Source organism: Arachis hypogaea, chromosome 11 (genome assembly GCF_003086295.3).
Source record: "Arachis hypogaea cultivar Tifrunner chromosome 11, arahy.Tifrunner.gnm2.J5K5, whole genome shotgun sequence".
In the NCBI taxonomy this organism is placed as follows: domain Eukaryota; kingdom Viridiplantae; phylum Streptophyta; class Magnoliopsida; order Fabales; family Fabaceae; genus Arachis; species Arachis hypogaea.
Genome location: NC_092046.1, coordinates 41,809,875 through 41,827,744, shown reverse-complemented (window position 1 = coordinate 41,827,744; position 17,870 = coordinate 41,809,875). Strand labels below are relative to the sequence as shown.

Below are 17,870 nucleotides of genomic sequence, written 5' to 3'. Positions count from 1 at the left end.
AATATAATTAATTTAAAAATGAGTGAGTTTATAATTAAAATTAAAATAAATTAATTAAAAATAAATTATTTAACGAAAGATATTAATATATATTTTAATTTGCATATATATTAGTAATATTTTGCCTGGTGGAGGTAGCTACCTTTTATCTTTTAGAGGGATGGGTGTTCGAACCCCAGCTGCTTTTTTTAAATTAGAAATAAATAAATAATTTTTTAATTCATAAAATTAATCAAAATTTTTAATTATTCAATTTAAATTATTTAAAATTTTTTATAAATTCTAATAAATTTTAAATTTAAATAATTATAAAATTTAATATAATTATTTTTTTTTAAAAATAACTTTTTTTAAATAAAATTATCCATAAATTTAATAAATTATAAATAACTCATTATTTAATTTTTAAAATTCGGATGATGATACATCTTATCTAACTCATTACGAATCGGACTGATACCATATAGGATACATGTTGCGCTCCATCTTTCACGGTAACCAACGTCGTTGCAAGTAAGGGAATATTCTAGAACTTAATTGCCTCGAACTCGAAGCAATGCCTAACACTCCATTTCAAAGTTGTTTCCGTTGTTAGCATAAAATCGGTGTACCTTTGTTTCTATATAAAAAACACACAAAACAACACTTCACTTCAATCTCTGTTGCGCACACGGCAACTGCAACTTGGAAGGTTCCCTTTCTTTCTTGATTTCTACTTATAATAAATGAATAAATGAATAAATCATGTTCTTTATTTACGTTGTTATTACGGGAAATTAGGAAGCACAATTGATTGATACCTATTGGAATATTTGATACATTTTCTTTACTATTTTTTCTCCCAGGAGAAGAAAGAATCTTATATTAATTCATATTCCGTGATCGTTTTGTATTGATAATCAGGAACAGGGTGGAGTTTGGGTACCGAATTGAGTGACACCAAAGTTCCTGTATTGAGAAAAAAAAAAAAAAAAAGATTTTGTTGTCAAGATTAGAAACTAGTGATGGTGGATAAGCGGCACAAAGTTCCTGCCTTCCGTGATTTCCCGAAAGGGTGTGGCTCAAACCCTTCAAGAACCGCACATGGTGATGCTGCAAAGGTTGTCCCTGGGAACCACTATAAGCGGGTTCCAGCTTTTAGGGACTTTCCTCCATTGTGTGGACCAAATGCTTCTTCACATCTTAGTGAAGGTGAGGGTGAAACAGCAATTGATGCAGAAGAGGAGGTGGAAAAGAATGTTCATTGTGATGGTGGAAAGGTACTGGATCTAGTTCAAGGTGATTCTGGTGGGAATGGTGTAGAAAAAGAGAAGGAGCTTGATGTAATTCGAACATGTGTTACGGTTCCTAAGGATGGCAACCGGGATAAGGTTCAAATGAATTCTTATAATTTGAGGGTTTCATCTCGCAGGGTGGTGCTAGCACTGATGGCTGAATCTGAATGTCCATGGAGGAATGCTGCAAGAAAAAAGGGAAAGAAGCCTTTAAAGAAGAAAAAGGGGAATGACAATTCTGAAAACATTGATGAATTTCAAGTTGTCAACAAATCACATGGTTCCAAGGTAAAGAATCCGGCCTTTGATCAACATGATTTGATTGATTTCAATGGTCATCAGGACAATGATTCAAGTGTGACTAGAAATAAGGTAAGGGAAACATTGCGCCTTTTTCAGGCAGTTTATAGAAAGCTTGTACACGAAGAAGAAGCGAAGCTAGAAGGTAAGGCAAGTAGCTTTAGGAGTGTTGATTTACGAGCAGCTGAGATCCTTATGGGCAAAGGGAAATATCTTAACACCAACAGGATATTGGGATCTGTCCCTGGGGTTGAAGTTGGCGACGAATTTCAGTATAGGGTAGAGCTTGCCATGGTTGGTCTTCATCAGCGGATTCAAAGCGACATAGATTATGTTATGCATAATGGGAAGACCCTCGCCATGAGTGTTATCACATTGGGAGGCTATGAGGACGAGTTAGATGATTCAAATGTCTTGATATACACAAGTTTGGTTGGAAATAATACTGATAAAGAAGTCGAAGATCAGAAGCTTGAGCAGTGCAACCGTGCTTTAAGGAACAGCATTGACGAAAAGAATCCTGTTAGGGTGATAAGGGCCACTGAATCAATGCACGGAAAGGGTAAGAAATATGTCTATGATGGACAATATGTGGTTGAGAATTGTTGGCAGGATGATGGGCCGCACGGTTCGCCGGTTCTTAGATATCGGCTGCAAAGGATCCCAGATCAACCGGAGCCTTCTTGGAAAGAAGTAAAGAAATCTGAAAATTTGAGAGATAGAGAAGGTCTATTTGTTCATGACATTTCAAATGGGAAAGAGCTCATTCCAATTCATGCTCTCAACACCATAGATGACCAAAATGTTCCATCATTTGTGTATGTTACAAGAATGATATATCCAAATTGGTGCAATCCTATTCCTCGGAAAGGCTGTAATTGTGTTGGAACATGTTCAGAATCAGAAAAATGTCCTTGTGCTGCGAAAAATGGTGGTGATATCCCATTCAACCATGATGGGGCCATTGTAGAAGCAAAGCCTCTAATCTACGAGTGTGGACTTTCTTGCAAGTGCCCTTCAACATGCCACAATAGAGTTAGCCAACATGGCGTGAAGTTCCAACTCGAAGTCTTCAAAACCGATTCAAGAGGTTGGGGTGTGAGATCATTGAATTCAATCCCTTCAGGGAGTTTTATCTGCGAGTATCTGGGGGAGCTTCTTGGAGAGGATGAAGCTGAAGAAAGAGTTGACAATGATGAGTATCTTTTCGATATCGGCAATAATAACCAAAAGAGCCATGCCCTTTGGGATGAACTCTCAGTGGTTATGCCTGATGCACACTCAAATTCTTCTTGTGAAGTTGTGGAGGATGGTGGATTCACCATTGATGCTTTACACTATGGTAATGTTGGAAGATTCATCAACCATAGTTGCTCACCTAATCTGTATGCACAGAGTGTGCTTTATGATCATGATGATAAGAGGATTCCCCACATAATGCTGTTTGCGACTGAAAATATTCCACCATTGCAAGAGTTGACTTATGATTACAATTACAAGATAGATGAGGTTTTTGACTCTCATGGGAACATCAAGAGGAAGAATTGCTATTGTGGTTCCATGGAATGCACTGGTAGGATGTATTGATTTTAAGGCCTAGTTAGGATAATCAATGAAGTATAGACTAGAGAAGTGACCGTAGCTTTCTTATTGAAATTTTATTACAGTTGAAAAGTTGATTTTGAGTGATCTTTTTTTCTTTTATGTACATATCTGATTGAACAAATAGCTTAGACAATATGGCTGATGCAGCAATTTTTGTGATTTTACCATTTGTTGTCATCAGATGTCATGAATCCACAATTTACAAATTTTCATTTTTCAGAAATTACAATCTATTTGTAGTTTGTAAGACTTGGTCACTATTTCAAAGATTGCAAAATAGCATTTCTGTTGAACAAATTTACCCTTTATGAACTCCAATGTTTTACCAGCTTCCTTACCTGTCAATATCAAATTAACTTAAAACAACATCAAGGCAATTATTTATTTGTTACAGCAAAACAGCAATAAAGGAGAAAAGCTAATGCTTTTATATTATTCATATTCCATGAATTTTTCATAAGAAAAGTACATGAATCCTCATTTATTCTAGTCCCTAAACACAAAGAGGACACACTAGTAACATTAACATCAACATCCTTAAGAGTAAACAATTGAATACTAGTAGTGCCTATCGATTTGTTATCTTGATCCTGGCATCTCAACAATAAGATACCAAAAGTTTTTCCTCTTTTCTTTATTTTATTTTATTTTATTTTTTTTTTAAGTAAGCTGAACCTGTGAATCATAAGCAGCTCCAGCAGTCCAATCACTAGGAATAGCATTCTGGGATTGCACCCAATAGATACCTGCACTGCCACTCACTTGGAACCTCAAATTGATTTCACCACTTGGTGGGTTGGCATAATCAAACACTGCCCCATAAACCCTCCTCATTTCTGTCCATTCTTGGCAATCTTCCTGCTCCATTCCACCACATAATCAAGAAATTAATTAAAATCAAAGCAAGAACACAAGTTTAGTAGTTTAATGGGTGCGTTCTCATAAGTAAGGCTTTTTTTTATTAGGCCATTTTTTAGACATCAATTCCTATTCAATAATAATTTGAAAAATGATTACGACAAGCCAAGTTAACTCGGCATTTAGATCATACATGAGTTTAAGTATTACATATAGTTTAACTAAATTTTAGAATTAGAAATTAATTCCAATGAATAATTTACGTAAATCAATGAAAATGAATAATTTCAATGCAAAAATATGTGAGTTGTGATGTAAAACATATTTATATATAAAAATCTTACAATTTATTATATAATCTTCAAATAATAATTATATAATATCAATTAGTTAGAATGCTCAATCAACCAAAAGTATTTTAAACAGAAATAATATGTATACACTGAAATCAGCTATTAAAAATATATTTTTATATGTATTTTATACTAGTGGCTGATTGTAGTATATATCTAGTAAAAATATATTTTAGATCTAGCTTCAAAACACATGGATTCAAACTTAAAACCTAAAAAACTTTAAATATAATAAGTTTGTTTTGAGGTGAAGCCGGATCATAAAGACTCTAACTAATATTAATATTAATATGAATGACAAAATTCATATCTCAACAGAGAGATATCGCTACATTACTGAAGAGCCAAATTAAAACATATATGTAATTACGTACCTGCCACAACTGAACAGCAGTTACATCATAAGCACCATTAACATAGAGAATGACAACAGCAAAGTATTCAGGATTCTTGCTTCGTTCATGGACCTTAAAGACAATGTTGTAGCCTTCATATCTGCAAGGGACCCTTCGGTATTCAATGTCAACCACACCATATTTGAATAGCTCTGCTGCAGCTTCATCGTTTCGTCCCAACTTCTTGTAGGCGCGTGGGCTCAAAATGAAGTCTGTTCTGTCTCCTTCGCCGTAGTCTGTTACCACCACGTAGGTTCCCTCCTCGTCGCAGTATTGCTCTAATTTGCACCTTGCCTGAATCATCATCATGATCAATTTATGATTAATCTTATCAAATATCTAATTCAATTATTACTTATTAAAATACAAAAATATTATGAAAAAATCAGTCATTATATATTAGTATATAAATATAAGTGTATTTAACTTATTTTCAACGTATGTTTTATATTTTAATATATATTTTATATAAATGACTGATTTAAAAGTTATTTCTTTTATGTACGTCTAGAATTATTGATTAAAATATTAGTATCATATATATCAATTTATGCCATTATTTATTATTGAATGAAATATAAATTCTATTTGGATTGTACTCATGCACCATCTAATGGGTAATCCATATGAGTTATGCATTTTTTATAAGAGAAACACTCACATAAATAGCAAATTGTGCATAAAATACAGAGTGTATTCATTGCAAGAGGAAAAAAAAAAAAGAAAAAAGAAAAAAGAGAGACTCACACATGTTAATTTCTCTATATATATATCTAGTAGATTTGTAATATGAATGGAAAAAAGCAACTTTTTCTAAATAAAAAGAGAAAGAAGAGTACCTGGTAGCATGCACCACAGCCAGTTCCATTCCTCCATAGCCTAGACACCGCTGCAACACTGCCATCATTGACCGTCCTTCCATATTCTCCAAAGCCACAAGCTCCCCCTATAAATATATATTTATATTTATAAATAAATCAAATGAGTAATCACATGTATATAATGATTGCTATGTGATGCTGCTAAAGTAATATAATAATGTTATGCCAAACTCTGACATTAGATAGTACACATTTCACTTCCACAAAAATAGAATTCTTAAATTATCTCTTGCTAGTTGCTATTGAGAAAATGGTACTCTTTCTTATTTAAAATAAGGTGGAAACTCAAGTGCAGTCAACTTCAAATGAAATTGATAGTTGAGAGTCGTTAGATAATTTGACTGATTTGACTAAATTTTCATCTAACAGCTCTTCGTTATCAACTTCAAATCAAGTCGACTGCACCTGAGTTTTCACTTTAAAATAAACGTTGCTTCAACTAAATTAACATATTAGAATGCATTTGTATCTAAATAAATTAATTGTACTTGGATTGCCATAACAATCAGGGCTGCCATAATAGGTTGCTCTGGAATCAGTGAAAGAATCCTGTGAGCTACATAGCGAAGGTAAGAGTAATATGACATACATAAGCCCAACTTGGTGCTTTAAACTAAATTCCATTTTTGATAATGCAAATAAAGTATATATGAGAAGCAAGAACGAATAGCTTTAGTGATAGAAGGGTTAATAATGAGTTATGAATCAAAACATTGGAGGGTCATATATTTATAGTGACTTTGGGTCAAGGTAAAACCAGGGGTAGTGTTATAGTGTGTTAGTCCACTTTTGGAAAGGGATTGGAACTAACGGGTGAGCACGGGTCGCGGGTATCCAATTACCTGTCCGAACTTGAACCGAACTAATTAAATTGGTTCTGAAATCAATAGATAATTAAGTCCAATTCGAACTAAACCGTCCACTCTCTTTAGTAATTGGTTCGAATAATGGTTCTGGAGATGCGAATTCAAACCAATCCGTAGATTCGATCATATATTAATTAAATAAAAAAATAAAAATTTAAAATATATATGCCTTTTAATATGTTTGAATTTTAATGTCTTTAGTGTTTAATATGTTTGGATTTTAATGGATTTAGTTTTTAATGTATTTAGTGTTTAACATGTTTGGATTATTTCTATTAATGTTACATGTTTATTGTATTTACAGAATTTTTAAGATAAAAATTTTAATTTTTTTATGAATTTATGTTTTATCGAATACCCAATTACCCGAATCGAATCAATCTATTTTTAATCGATTTGATTTGGTTTGAATACAAAAAAAAAAAAATATAAACAAACCAAACCAATTACAATTGTATTGGTTCGATTCTAATTCCACGTTAAATTCAAATCAACTCGATCCGTGATCACCCGTAATTAAAACCATGACATGTACATATGCATGTAGACCATCGCAAAGTTGATATGATATGATATGATTATCTTGAGGGATTATTTTTATCCATTTCTAAACCCCAACCACCATTAACATGCATATTGACAGCCACCTTATCCGCAGTGATGAATTCAAAAAATTTTGATAGTGGGGACAAAATATATATAACATTATAATAATTTTTATAATAAAAATATTATATTTATATAAAAAATTAGCTATCAAATTATCTATTATAAATTTGTGTTTAAATACATATATCATTTAACTTAACTTTAATATGTATTTTGTATTTCAAAATTTATATTTTAAAATTTATTCTGTACAAATGATTATTTTATGTATACTTAGCATAATTGTTGTTATAATTATATTTTGTTATTGTAAAATATGATTAAGTTTTAAAATATCTAATTATAAATTAAAATATTAAAATAGTAATTTAAATAATAATATATAATTTAAAATTTAATTTTTTATATTTCATATTTTGAAATCTTGACAATATAATTAAAATATCTTTTTTTTGTATATGTCGTTAAACAGTCATTTAAAACTCAACTTTTATACAAATTAGCTCTTGATGATATTTATAGTTGAAAAAGTTCATTCAATTAGTGTAGTTATTATGAAAAAACTAAAGCTAATTTTAAAAGAAAAAACACAAATGGATAGATAATATTCTTTCGAGTCGATTTCTAAAAAAGAATACCAATCTTATTTAAATTTAAAAATTGATCATTATAATGAATATCTAATATGAAGTTTTTAAATTGGCTATCAAATGTCGAAAATTGATGTGGGGTCAAATTTAATAATTTAATAGAGATAAATAAATATTATTATTATATACTCAATAAAATTTTAAATTGTAGTAGAAGCGCTTACCCACACTTATATAAGTGGATCCGTCCTGCTTATGTGTGTCAAAAAAACAAAAAAAGGGATATCGGTATTTTAACTTTAGTTTTATTGTGACTTTTACGTGTCTTTTAATATACTATAATACTATACGAATAATTGGAATGCACAACTATAATAGCTACCAAGAAAAAAAATGGATATATAGCATATGTAATGTTTATTTATACTCCCAATTACACAATTCCCTCTTCTATTTCGGTATATATAGATGTTTTATGCAATTACTAGTATTGTGTGATTTATCCTTAAACGTTTTTTTATTGAATAAAAAATATTATATATTTTATTAATTAAATAAATATCAATCAATTCTCTATTTATTATAGTTTATATCAGTGATTTGTTTTTACTTTTTATACACTTGAAACCCAATATAACATATTTGTCCAAAATACACAAACAAAAAATTCTTCAGTTTACATATTTATTAAAAAAAATTTGGGTGTCTGACAAAGAATTAAAAAAAAAACAACAAACCTTTCAATTAAAAAATTGAAAGTTTTTTTTTAAATTCTTTTGGATTAGCCATTTAATATCTTCGATAGGAGTAGTCTATTCCTTATAAGGCTCATTAGGTTTTACAGTTTCTTTGGCTAAGGAGTCAACAATAATATTAACAGAATGCAGCATCGAATTAAGATAAGCACATCAATCTCTAACTAACATATGTTGAATTTTTTTTGCAATATCTTTATCCAAGGCATGAACAAAGGCATTTGTAACTTGTATAAGAAGAACAGTCTCGAGACAATCCGTCTCACAAATGACATCACGAAGACCCATCTCTCTCAAGTCAGAGTTAAATCCCGTCAAATAGCAAAAAGTTCTCCCTTAAAAATTGAATTAGATGGAAGAGGACTAGCACAACATTTCATGCACTTGTCAGCTGAGTTTTTGATAATACAACTAAAACTCCCTAAACTGATATCTTCCATAAAACTAGCATCACAGTTTATCTTAAACTTATTCACTAGTGGAACTACCCAATCAATCAATAAAGAAGGAGGGGCAACAACTTCTCGGGCATGAACCGAGTTGTTGAAATCTTGACAAGAATTATATATAAGGATTTAAAGCTTAGTTGGAGATCAAGGTTGATTAAAATTGAAAATGTTATTATTGTGGCTTTGCCAAATCCACCACAGAGCACACAAGAAAAGAGAATTATCCTTCTTAATATTTAAAGCAAACAAATCCTTTAAGTTATAGTTCGAGAAAAAAGATTGAGAAGAAAAGTCGATCCTATGCCACATATTTTTAGCCATACTGCAGTCACACCAATAATAAAAAATAGATTCCACTCCATTGTAGCAACGAGAATAAATATCAAAATTAGCAATATCTCTTTTAACTCAGAGAGACGCAGTAGGCAAAGCTTCATGAAGAACAGGCTACACAAGAAATTTGATCTTCTCGCGAATTTTTAATCTCCACATCCACTGCCAATTATTGTTATGCTGTCAATTAAAGATCTTATGCGCAACCCAGTCATATTCATTCTTGGCTGTATAAAAGTTAGAATATTCTCAAATCCAACCAGCTTGTAGTCCACATTGAGCAATAGGATTATATCTGCTGAACTCAACCCGCACATTATCAGGAATAGAAGAATAGCACTTCTCTATACACCATCTGTCATCCCTGCAAACAAGGTTGTCAAACTCGCGAGTCTAAAGAAACTCGTAGAGTTGACTTAAACTCGACTCGCGAGTTAACTCGTAGACTCGTATGAGTTCACCTGACACGAAGCTTATATATATATATACACATAATGTGTATTTACTCAATTCTAACCCTTCAAAATTAATAATATCAATATTAAAACACATAATAAATTAAAATAATAGCATACATTATAACAAATACCTTAAAATACACATTCAAATCTTCTATAATTATTCTTATACAAATACAACATAGAACACACAAAATTAAAAATTCTAAATCTGTAATACTAAATCTTTAATTAAACATTGAACAATATCAAATAATCAAATTAACTCTAATCAAAATAATTAATTACTAATCAGACATGAATGGATGAAGGATTGGGCCATTTAACATAAACAATAAGCAATAGGCTAAAATTAGAAGTAATAAAATTTAAAAAGCAAAAAAAAAAAAAAACAAAACAAAATCAAGAAGCAAAGGCTGAAAGAAAGGGCAAAAGGCATACAAAAAATAGATGATACAGAAGAAAAGGGGCAAAGTCCCAGCAACGGCAGATTGAAGACAAGGGTGCAGCAGGCAACAGTGGTGAGGGTGCAGTAGCAGCACGAAATGACAGCGACAAATAGTCATAGATTTCACGACGGTACAAACCAGAGCAGAGATAGGACTATAGGAGAAGTAGTCGAACTCGTGAACGGTGATAGTATGATGGAGTTGTGAATAGTGGAGATGCAAAGAAATACAAAGCAGAGGGCAACATAGGTAAAATTCACAAAGACAATGGCGCAAATCAGAGCAGAGGTAGCAGACGCAGGCGAACAACGGCAGCTCGACGGGAAACAGCGACTGCGGCAGAACATGGAGAAAGTGAGACTTGAGAGAAACGACGCAGATGAATGAGTTGTGAGTGAGTTTTCTTTCATTCTTTAGGATTTTTATCGTAACCCTAATAAAAAAAGTATTTTTTTTGTTTCAAATTTACGTTTTTTTTAGCAAAAATGAAGAAAAACACAAACTCGCTAACTCAGTCCTAGACTCACGAGTTTGTCCGAGTTTGACCGAGTCTAGCCGAGTATATCCGAGTTTACTCAGGATAGAGTCTATACCCGAGTCAACTCGATTCCATATCTAAACTCGTAAACTCGTACGAGTTTTACGAGTTCACTCGAGAGTTTGACAACAATGCCTGCAAACATCTTGCACCTTAAAATCTAAATCACTAATATGAATATAAGGAACATTCACTGTCAAAGGGCCCTCTGGTTTTCATTTGTCGAACTAGAAAGATTAATCCAATATCATCATTTGAACTCAGAGCTTCTCTTTGCTATATAAAAGATGCCAAACCAGTTTTTTCAATAGAGAAATGTTAACACAACGAGCATCCTTGACACTAAGACCATCGTACCTCTTAGGAGTAACAACAATTTTCCAATTAACCAAGCTAAGCCATCTCCCCTCAATATTTTCCTTTTACAAGAATTGACGCATCATAGAATTTATCTTATTGCAAGACATAATCAGCAAAGAAAGCAATCTTGTCTAAAACTCTTTGAAAAGAAGTTTTATTAACCCTTTCATAGTTCAAGTTTATCCCCAAATACTTTTTCAGATTTTGAGTAAAACAAATAGACGAAATGCTAGTAAATAAGTCTCTTCTTTTATTTGAAATACCTCTGGAGCAAAGAGTCTTTGATTTATCCACATTCACCTTCAACCTTGAAACCTTGCTAAAGAGGTGAAGCACATTCATGACAAGCTGATCCTCTGATTTTGTTGCTTTGCAAAAAAGAAGTAGATCATCAGCAAACATAAGGTGAGAAATTTGAGGTCCTCCTCTAGACACCGCACCGATTCCCACAAATTATCTTTAACTTTTTTTACTAATAAGACAAGCTAATCGCTCCATACAAAGAACGAATAAATAGGGGGACATAGGTCTTCTTGCCTAAGACCTCTACAAGGGAAAAACCCTTCAAGCTTGGAGCCATTCCACATAATAGATAAAAAAAAAATGATTGAACACAAAACATAATAAGGCATATAGTAGCAGTAGAGAAACTAAAAAGCTGTAAAATCTATTCTAAGAATCTCCAATTAAATCTGTCATAAGCTTTTTCAAGGTCAATCTTAAAGGTTAGAATGTCTTTCTTGGACTTGGTACGTTTCATAAAATGTAAGACCTTTTGAGCAACTATAATGTTGTCTGTAGTACCTCTACCCGAAATAAAATCACATTGTAACGGGCCAATAATATCAGTTAAAAAGGGGCACAGTCTATTAACTAAGACCTTGGTAATAATCTTATAAATCATGTTGCATAAACTGATAGGTCTGAACTCATTCAAACTAGTTGAAGCACTAATCTTCGGAATTAAAACAATTAAAGTTTCAAAAATTGAAGAATCAATGGTAGCACCTAAAAGAGCACTATTAACTGAAGTCCAAACATATTTTTGCACTATACTCCAATATTTCTTGAAGAAGATAGCTTGGAATTCATCAGGTCTTGGAGCCTTAAGGGGACTCATACTAAACAAAGCTGACTTCACCTCTTCAAATTTTATAGGAGCTGTTAAAGTTTCACATGCTTCATGAGGGAGAAAAGGTAATGGATACTCATCCATGCTGTCTAACACTATATTTTTTGTGGAACAAAAAAGATTTTGAGAGAATGCCCTTGCTTCTTTTTGAAGGATATCCGTCTCCGTTACCCAAGTTCCATCATTGATAAATAGGTCATGAATCTTGTTGTATTTTCTTCTCACAAGTGTTTGTGTGAAAAAATTGTGTTTTTATCACCCAAAAAAATCTATTTTTTCCTTGATTTCTGAGCCCACAACATCTCTTCTTGAAGCAGAATAACATTATATTCATCAAAACACTCTTTCTCCTTTGTTCTGAGAGATAGACTATTTCAATGCTCAAGTTGTTTTTGAATGTCATCAATCTTCTTTTTCAAGTTTCGCTTCTTCACAAAGATATTGTCAAAAGTCTCTCTGTTGAACTCCAACAAACTTTTTTATACTTCAACTAAATATTGAATTATTTGAGACGTTTTTCTACCCCATGTCTGTTGTACCACTATCTTAAAATTAGGATGAGTACTCCATACTTGTTAAAATCTGAAAAGTCTATTTTTTTTTGTTCTACCAAACCAAAGCATCTAAGAAAAATGGGACAGTAATCTGAATAAAGTCTAGATAAAACTTTTAAATAAGCTTTTGAAAAGGATACCTCCAAAAAACGTCCGAAATTGCTCTATCAAATTTTTTAGCAATATTCCAACATCCATGAGTTTTTCTATGTCAAGTAAAATCTCTACCAATACAAAGAAAATAAAGAAGACCTCAAGTATCTAACATATCAGCAAAGACACTGAAATGAGTTTTATAAAAAATTCCGCCTGTTACTTTTTTTAGATGAAAAATTTTATTAAAATATCCTATCAAAATTTAAGGACATTGATGACCAACATTTAGAGAAAGAAGATGCTCTCAAGCAAAGTACAATAGAAATATTGCGGACTTCTTGATTTCAGTAAAATGTGGTATAAATAATTTTCATTATATATTATTATCATTCAATAATCAAATTGATAAAATATACATTCTACAAAATAATTAGGTGAATTTTACCTTTCTAATAAAGTAATGTAAATTTATGAAAACATTAAATACTGGGTGTTCAGCAGATTACATGAGCAACAAATTTGTTTGAAAAGAATCTTGAAAAGACTTTCCAATCGGTATAGTGATAGCTCCTTTTATCAGTAAGGTACCTACAAAAAGATCCTAATACTCAAATTAAAAAAAAATATTCTTAGATGTGAAGTATGGATATTGTGGAAGCATATGGGGTGTTAAATCATATTAGTTCAATACTTGTATAGTATCTCTTAGAAGAGTCAGTGGTCTCATTCGTCCAATTTGATCCATTTCCCAAAATTTTAAAGAGTTTAGATAACATGAAGCAAGATTGAAATATGGTGGAGTTTAAACATGTAAAGCTGATAAGGTTGTTTCTCAAGTTTTCAAAATTATTTGTGGTTTGGGATGTGTATTAAGTAGTTTCATGGGTCGAGTGAGTTAGCAGCGAAGATCTATTTAAGTGTCAAGGATTCAAATCATACTTTGTGCATGTGGTTTTTTATTAATCAGTAACAGACTTTTAAATAGAACTTAAATTTACAATAAATTCATTTTTAGTGTGCTAAATTAAGAGATATTGTAGGATACCAAAAAAAATAACAACAAAAATGAGGTCCAAAGCTAAGGAAACATCCAAAATATCTAGCATAAGTTAACGTTTTGACTTTATTATCTCTTTAACCAACATTATAGATACACCTTAGTTTGAACTCATTAATATTGTCCTAGATGATCTAAGAGGTGTCTCTTTACTCGGTCTTATTTTGAGCACGTAGTTTTTGAGTGCTAGTCCCATTTAATTCATAAAAGAAATCAATATTCTTAAGATACTCATTAGCTAATTTTTCATATTTTTAACTCTTAGATTTTTTCTTAACAAAGTTTTGAGCTTTTTAAACGTTCATAGTTTTTAGTTCAACATACTGATCAATTTTGAAAATATACCTATTAATTCCTATTTTTTTTTTAAAAAAAAATTATGTAGTTAGATCATTTTTATCTAAAAATGTTACAAGTATGAATAAAAGTCGCATAGTTAGAAATGAAAGTGGGCCCTGATGGGAGTTCGTGATCCAACTCGTTTTAGACTTCGCTCGACTCGTTTTATTAAATATAAAATAAAACAAAAAAAAAATCAATAGTCAAGACTTGACTATTTAAGATTATAATTTTTTTTTGTTAAAAGAAAAAGTTTATAAATTGTAAATATGATTATGATATGTGACTAACGATTAATATATAAATGAATTATGCTTTACAAATTATGAATTATAAATTTTAGAATATATTTAATGCCAATTTAGATCTTTTAAGTGTATTGTTTTAAACCCTAATTCATGAAATAGGCTTTTTTAATATGCTCATGGACTTGTTAGATTTTGAGCAGACGAAACTCGAACATGAAAAAAAATTACGAAAAGTAATGGCCTAAACTTATCTCATAAAATTTATAATATGAGTCAGACTCAAAGTCGAAGTTAAGTTTGGTTCAACCCATTTTCATCCCTAGCCGCCATAGTATAATTCAAATATATTTATGATCATATTTCATACTAACTTTTTTGATAAAAAAAAAAAGTAAAATTTGCTAGCCAACAAGCTATAGCTCAAATGACATAATTTTTTCATATTTATCTAAGAAATCGCGAATTCGAATCTTACTTTTAATTTTAGTAAAAAAAAAAAAAAGTAAAATTTGCTAATTTTGAATTAGGTTTTCTATAGTATAGAGTCACTGGTGAAACTTTTTTCCCTCTCTCTCCAGAATTTGAAGATTGAAAGTACACGGCCTTTAGAATGGTGATTTTGAATATTATTACTTTATAGTTTATAACACTTACTTAGACAAATCTTAAATGCTAAAAAATAATGTTGTTTATCAAGATCCACCCCCACTAGTTAAACAAGCAGCAGCCACGTGTGATAGTAGCGCAATAACAGATTCATTATTTAGTCAAGCTGGACAAATTGTAATTTGTTGTAAAATAAATAAATAAATAAGATATAAATATAAGATAAAAAAATATAAATATAAAATTTTAGTATTAATGTTCATTAATATAATTATTTTGATATAATAGAAGTGATATATATATATATATATATATATATATATATATATATATATAGTATCGTATGTAAAGAGAGAGAATATTGTTATTGATGTGTATAATGCATCAGATATATACTCCGTCCTATTTATACATGTATGGAGTCCTTATTTCTAACTTTTATTTAAGTTCATTTTTTTTTAAGAATGGACATCCACGTTGATCCTTATCACAACACTCCCCCTTAGATGTTTATTTAGGATTATACCTCATTTAAAAACCTTATTAAAGAAAAACCCAATAGAAAAAAAAATTTAGTAAAGGAAAAAGAGTATAATATCTTTTGTGATGGAAACTACCTCATTAAAAACCTTGTCAAGAAAAATCCAATAAAAAAAAAACCTGACCAAGGAAAAAAGAGTACAGTCTCCCCCTCTTGTCGACATCATTTAATATCTCGAAATCGACGCATCCCAATCTGATGTACCAATTTTTCAAAAAAGGATTTTGGGAGTGACTTTGTAAATAAATTTGCCAGATTGTCACTTGAGCGGATCTATTGGACATCAATTGTCCCTTGATTTTGAAGATCATGAGTGAAGAAGAATTTGGGAAAAATATGCTTTGTTCTATCGCCTTTGATGTATCCACCCTTAAGTTGAGCAATGCATGTTGTATTATCTTCAAACAGGACAGTTGGAGCTATCTTATGATCAATCAGTCCACACGATGACAGAATATATTGGATCAAACTCCTGAGCCAAAAACACTCGCAACTAGCTTCATGTATCGCTAGTATTTCAGCATGATTAGAGGATGTTGCCGCAATCGTCTGTTTTATGGATCTCAATGATATAGCTGTACCACCATATGTAGGGGTGTGCAAAAAAACTGGTTTCACTGAACTGAATTGAAACTGAACTGAAACTGTTGTAAATAAACCAGTTTTTTTAAATAAAAAACTGAACTGAAACCATAGTTTTTATGAAAACCAGTTTATTAAAAACCAGTTTTTATGGTTCAGTTTAGTTTTAAACCAAATTAAAACTGGTTTTATTTAAACTCTAAAATTAGTTTTTACATACTCTTTCTCTCTCTCCTTTCACTTTTTCTCTCCCTTTCCTCTCTCTCTCCACTTTCTCCCCCCTCTTTTCCTTCTCTCTCCTCTCTCTCCCCTCTATCTCTCTCCTCTTTGTCTCCCTCCTCTCTCTCCTCTCTCTCTCTCTCTCTCTCCTCTTTTTTCCTCTTCTCTCTCTCTCCTCTCCCTCCTCTTTGTCTTCCTCCTTCTCTCTCCTCTCTCTCTCTCCATCCTCTCTCTCTCTCTCTCTCTTCTCTCTCTCTCTCTCTCTCTCTCTCTCTCTCTCTCTTTCTTTCCTTTTTTTTCCTCTCCTCTCCCTCCTCTCTCTCCCTCCCATCTCTCTCTCTCTCTCTCTCTCTCTCTCTCTCTCTCTATCTCTCTCTCTCCGTCTCTCTTCCTAACTCTATCTCTCCCTTCTCTCTCTTCTTTCCCCCTCTCTCTCCCTCTCCCTTCCCGTCTCTCTTCCTCTCTCTCTCCTCCTCTTTCTCCCTCTCCTCTCTCTCCCTCTCTCTTTCCCTTTCTTTCTCTCTCTCCTCTCCCTCCCCTCTCTCCCCCTCCCATCTCTCTTCGTCTCTCTCTCTCTCTCTCTCTCTCTCTCTCTCTCTCCTCTCCCACTTTTTCCCAATTCCTTCCTCTCAATCTCTGTCGTCCCTTCTCTCTTCTTCTTCTTCTTCTTCTTCTTCTTCTTCTTCTTCTTCTCTCTCTCTCTTTCTCTCTCTCTCTCTCCCTCCTTTTCCTTGCTCTCCCCTTTTTTCTCTCTCTCTCTCCTCTCCCTCCTCTCTCTCTCCCCCTCTTTCTTCCTCTCTCTCTCTCTCCCTCTTTTTCCTCTCCCATTTTCTTTCTCTCTCTCCTCTCCCTCCTTTCTCTCTCTCCCTCCCTTCTCTCTTTCTCTTTCTCTCTCTCTCTCTCTCTCTCTCTCCTTTTTTTCCTTTTCTCTCTTTCTCTCTCCTATTTCTCTCTCCCCCTTCCCTTATTTCTCTCTCCTCTTCTCTCTCTTTCTTCGCCCTCCTCTCTCTCTTTCTCCTCTTTCTTTCCTTCCCTTCCTTTCTCTCTTTTCTCTTTCTCTCTCAATCTTCTCTCACTCTATATCCCTCTCTCTCTCTCTCTTTCTCTCTTCTCTCTCTTTCTCCCTTCTCTCTTCCTCTTTCTCTCTCTCTCTCTCTCTTCTCCCTCTCTTCTCTTTCTCTCTCAACCTTCTCTATCTTATTTTGGGAGAAAAGAGGGGAAGAGAGAGAAGAGGGATAGAGTGAGAGAAGGTTGAGAGAGAAAGAGAAAAGAGAGAAAGGAAGGGAAGGAAAGAAAGAGGAGAACGAGGAGAAAGAGAGAGAGGAGGGCGAAAAAAAGAGAGAAGAGGAGAGAGAAATAAGGGAAGGGGGAGAGAAAAGAGAAAAAAAAAAAGAGAAGAGAGAGAGAGAAAGGAGGAGAGAGA

At 32.5% G+C, this 17,870-nt stretch overlaps 2 protein-coding genes across 2 annotated transcripts; one reads left to right on the top strand and one right to left on the bottom strand.

The window, feature by feature from the left end:
* The first annotated feature begins 414 nt into the window (after nt 1-414).
* On the top strand, nt 415-3,426 carry LOC112720750 (histone-lysine N-methyltransferase, H3 lysine-9 specific SUVH6). Its single transcript, XM_025771803.3, has 2 exons — nt 415-691; nt 904-3,426. The coding sequence occupies exon 2, from the start codon at nt 1,005-1,007 to the stop codon at nt 3,159-3,161; it is 2,157 nt and encodes a 718-aa protein (XP_025627588.1). The 5' UTR covers nt 415-691; nt 904-1,004; the 3' UTR covers nt 3,162-3,426.
* A 161-nt stretch (nt 3,427-3,587) lies between these two features.
* On the bottom strand, nt 3,588-6,343 carry LOC112720751 (expansin-like B1). Its single transcript, XM_025771806.3, has 4 exons — nt 6,155-6,343; nt 5,625-5,731; nt 4,765-5,079; nt 3,588-4,037 (listed from the first exon to the last, which is right to left on the bottom strand). The coding sequence occupies exons 1-4, from the start codon at nt 6,288-6,290 to the stop codon at nt 3,840-3,842; spliced, it is 756 nt and encodes a 251-aa protein (XP_025627591.1). The 5' UTR covers nt 6,291-6,343; the 3' UTR covers nt 3,588-3,839.
* Between the last annotated feature and the right edge of the window lie 11,527 nt (nt 6,344-17,870).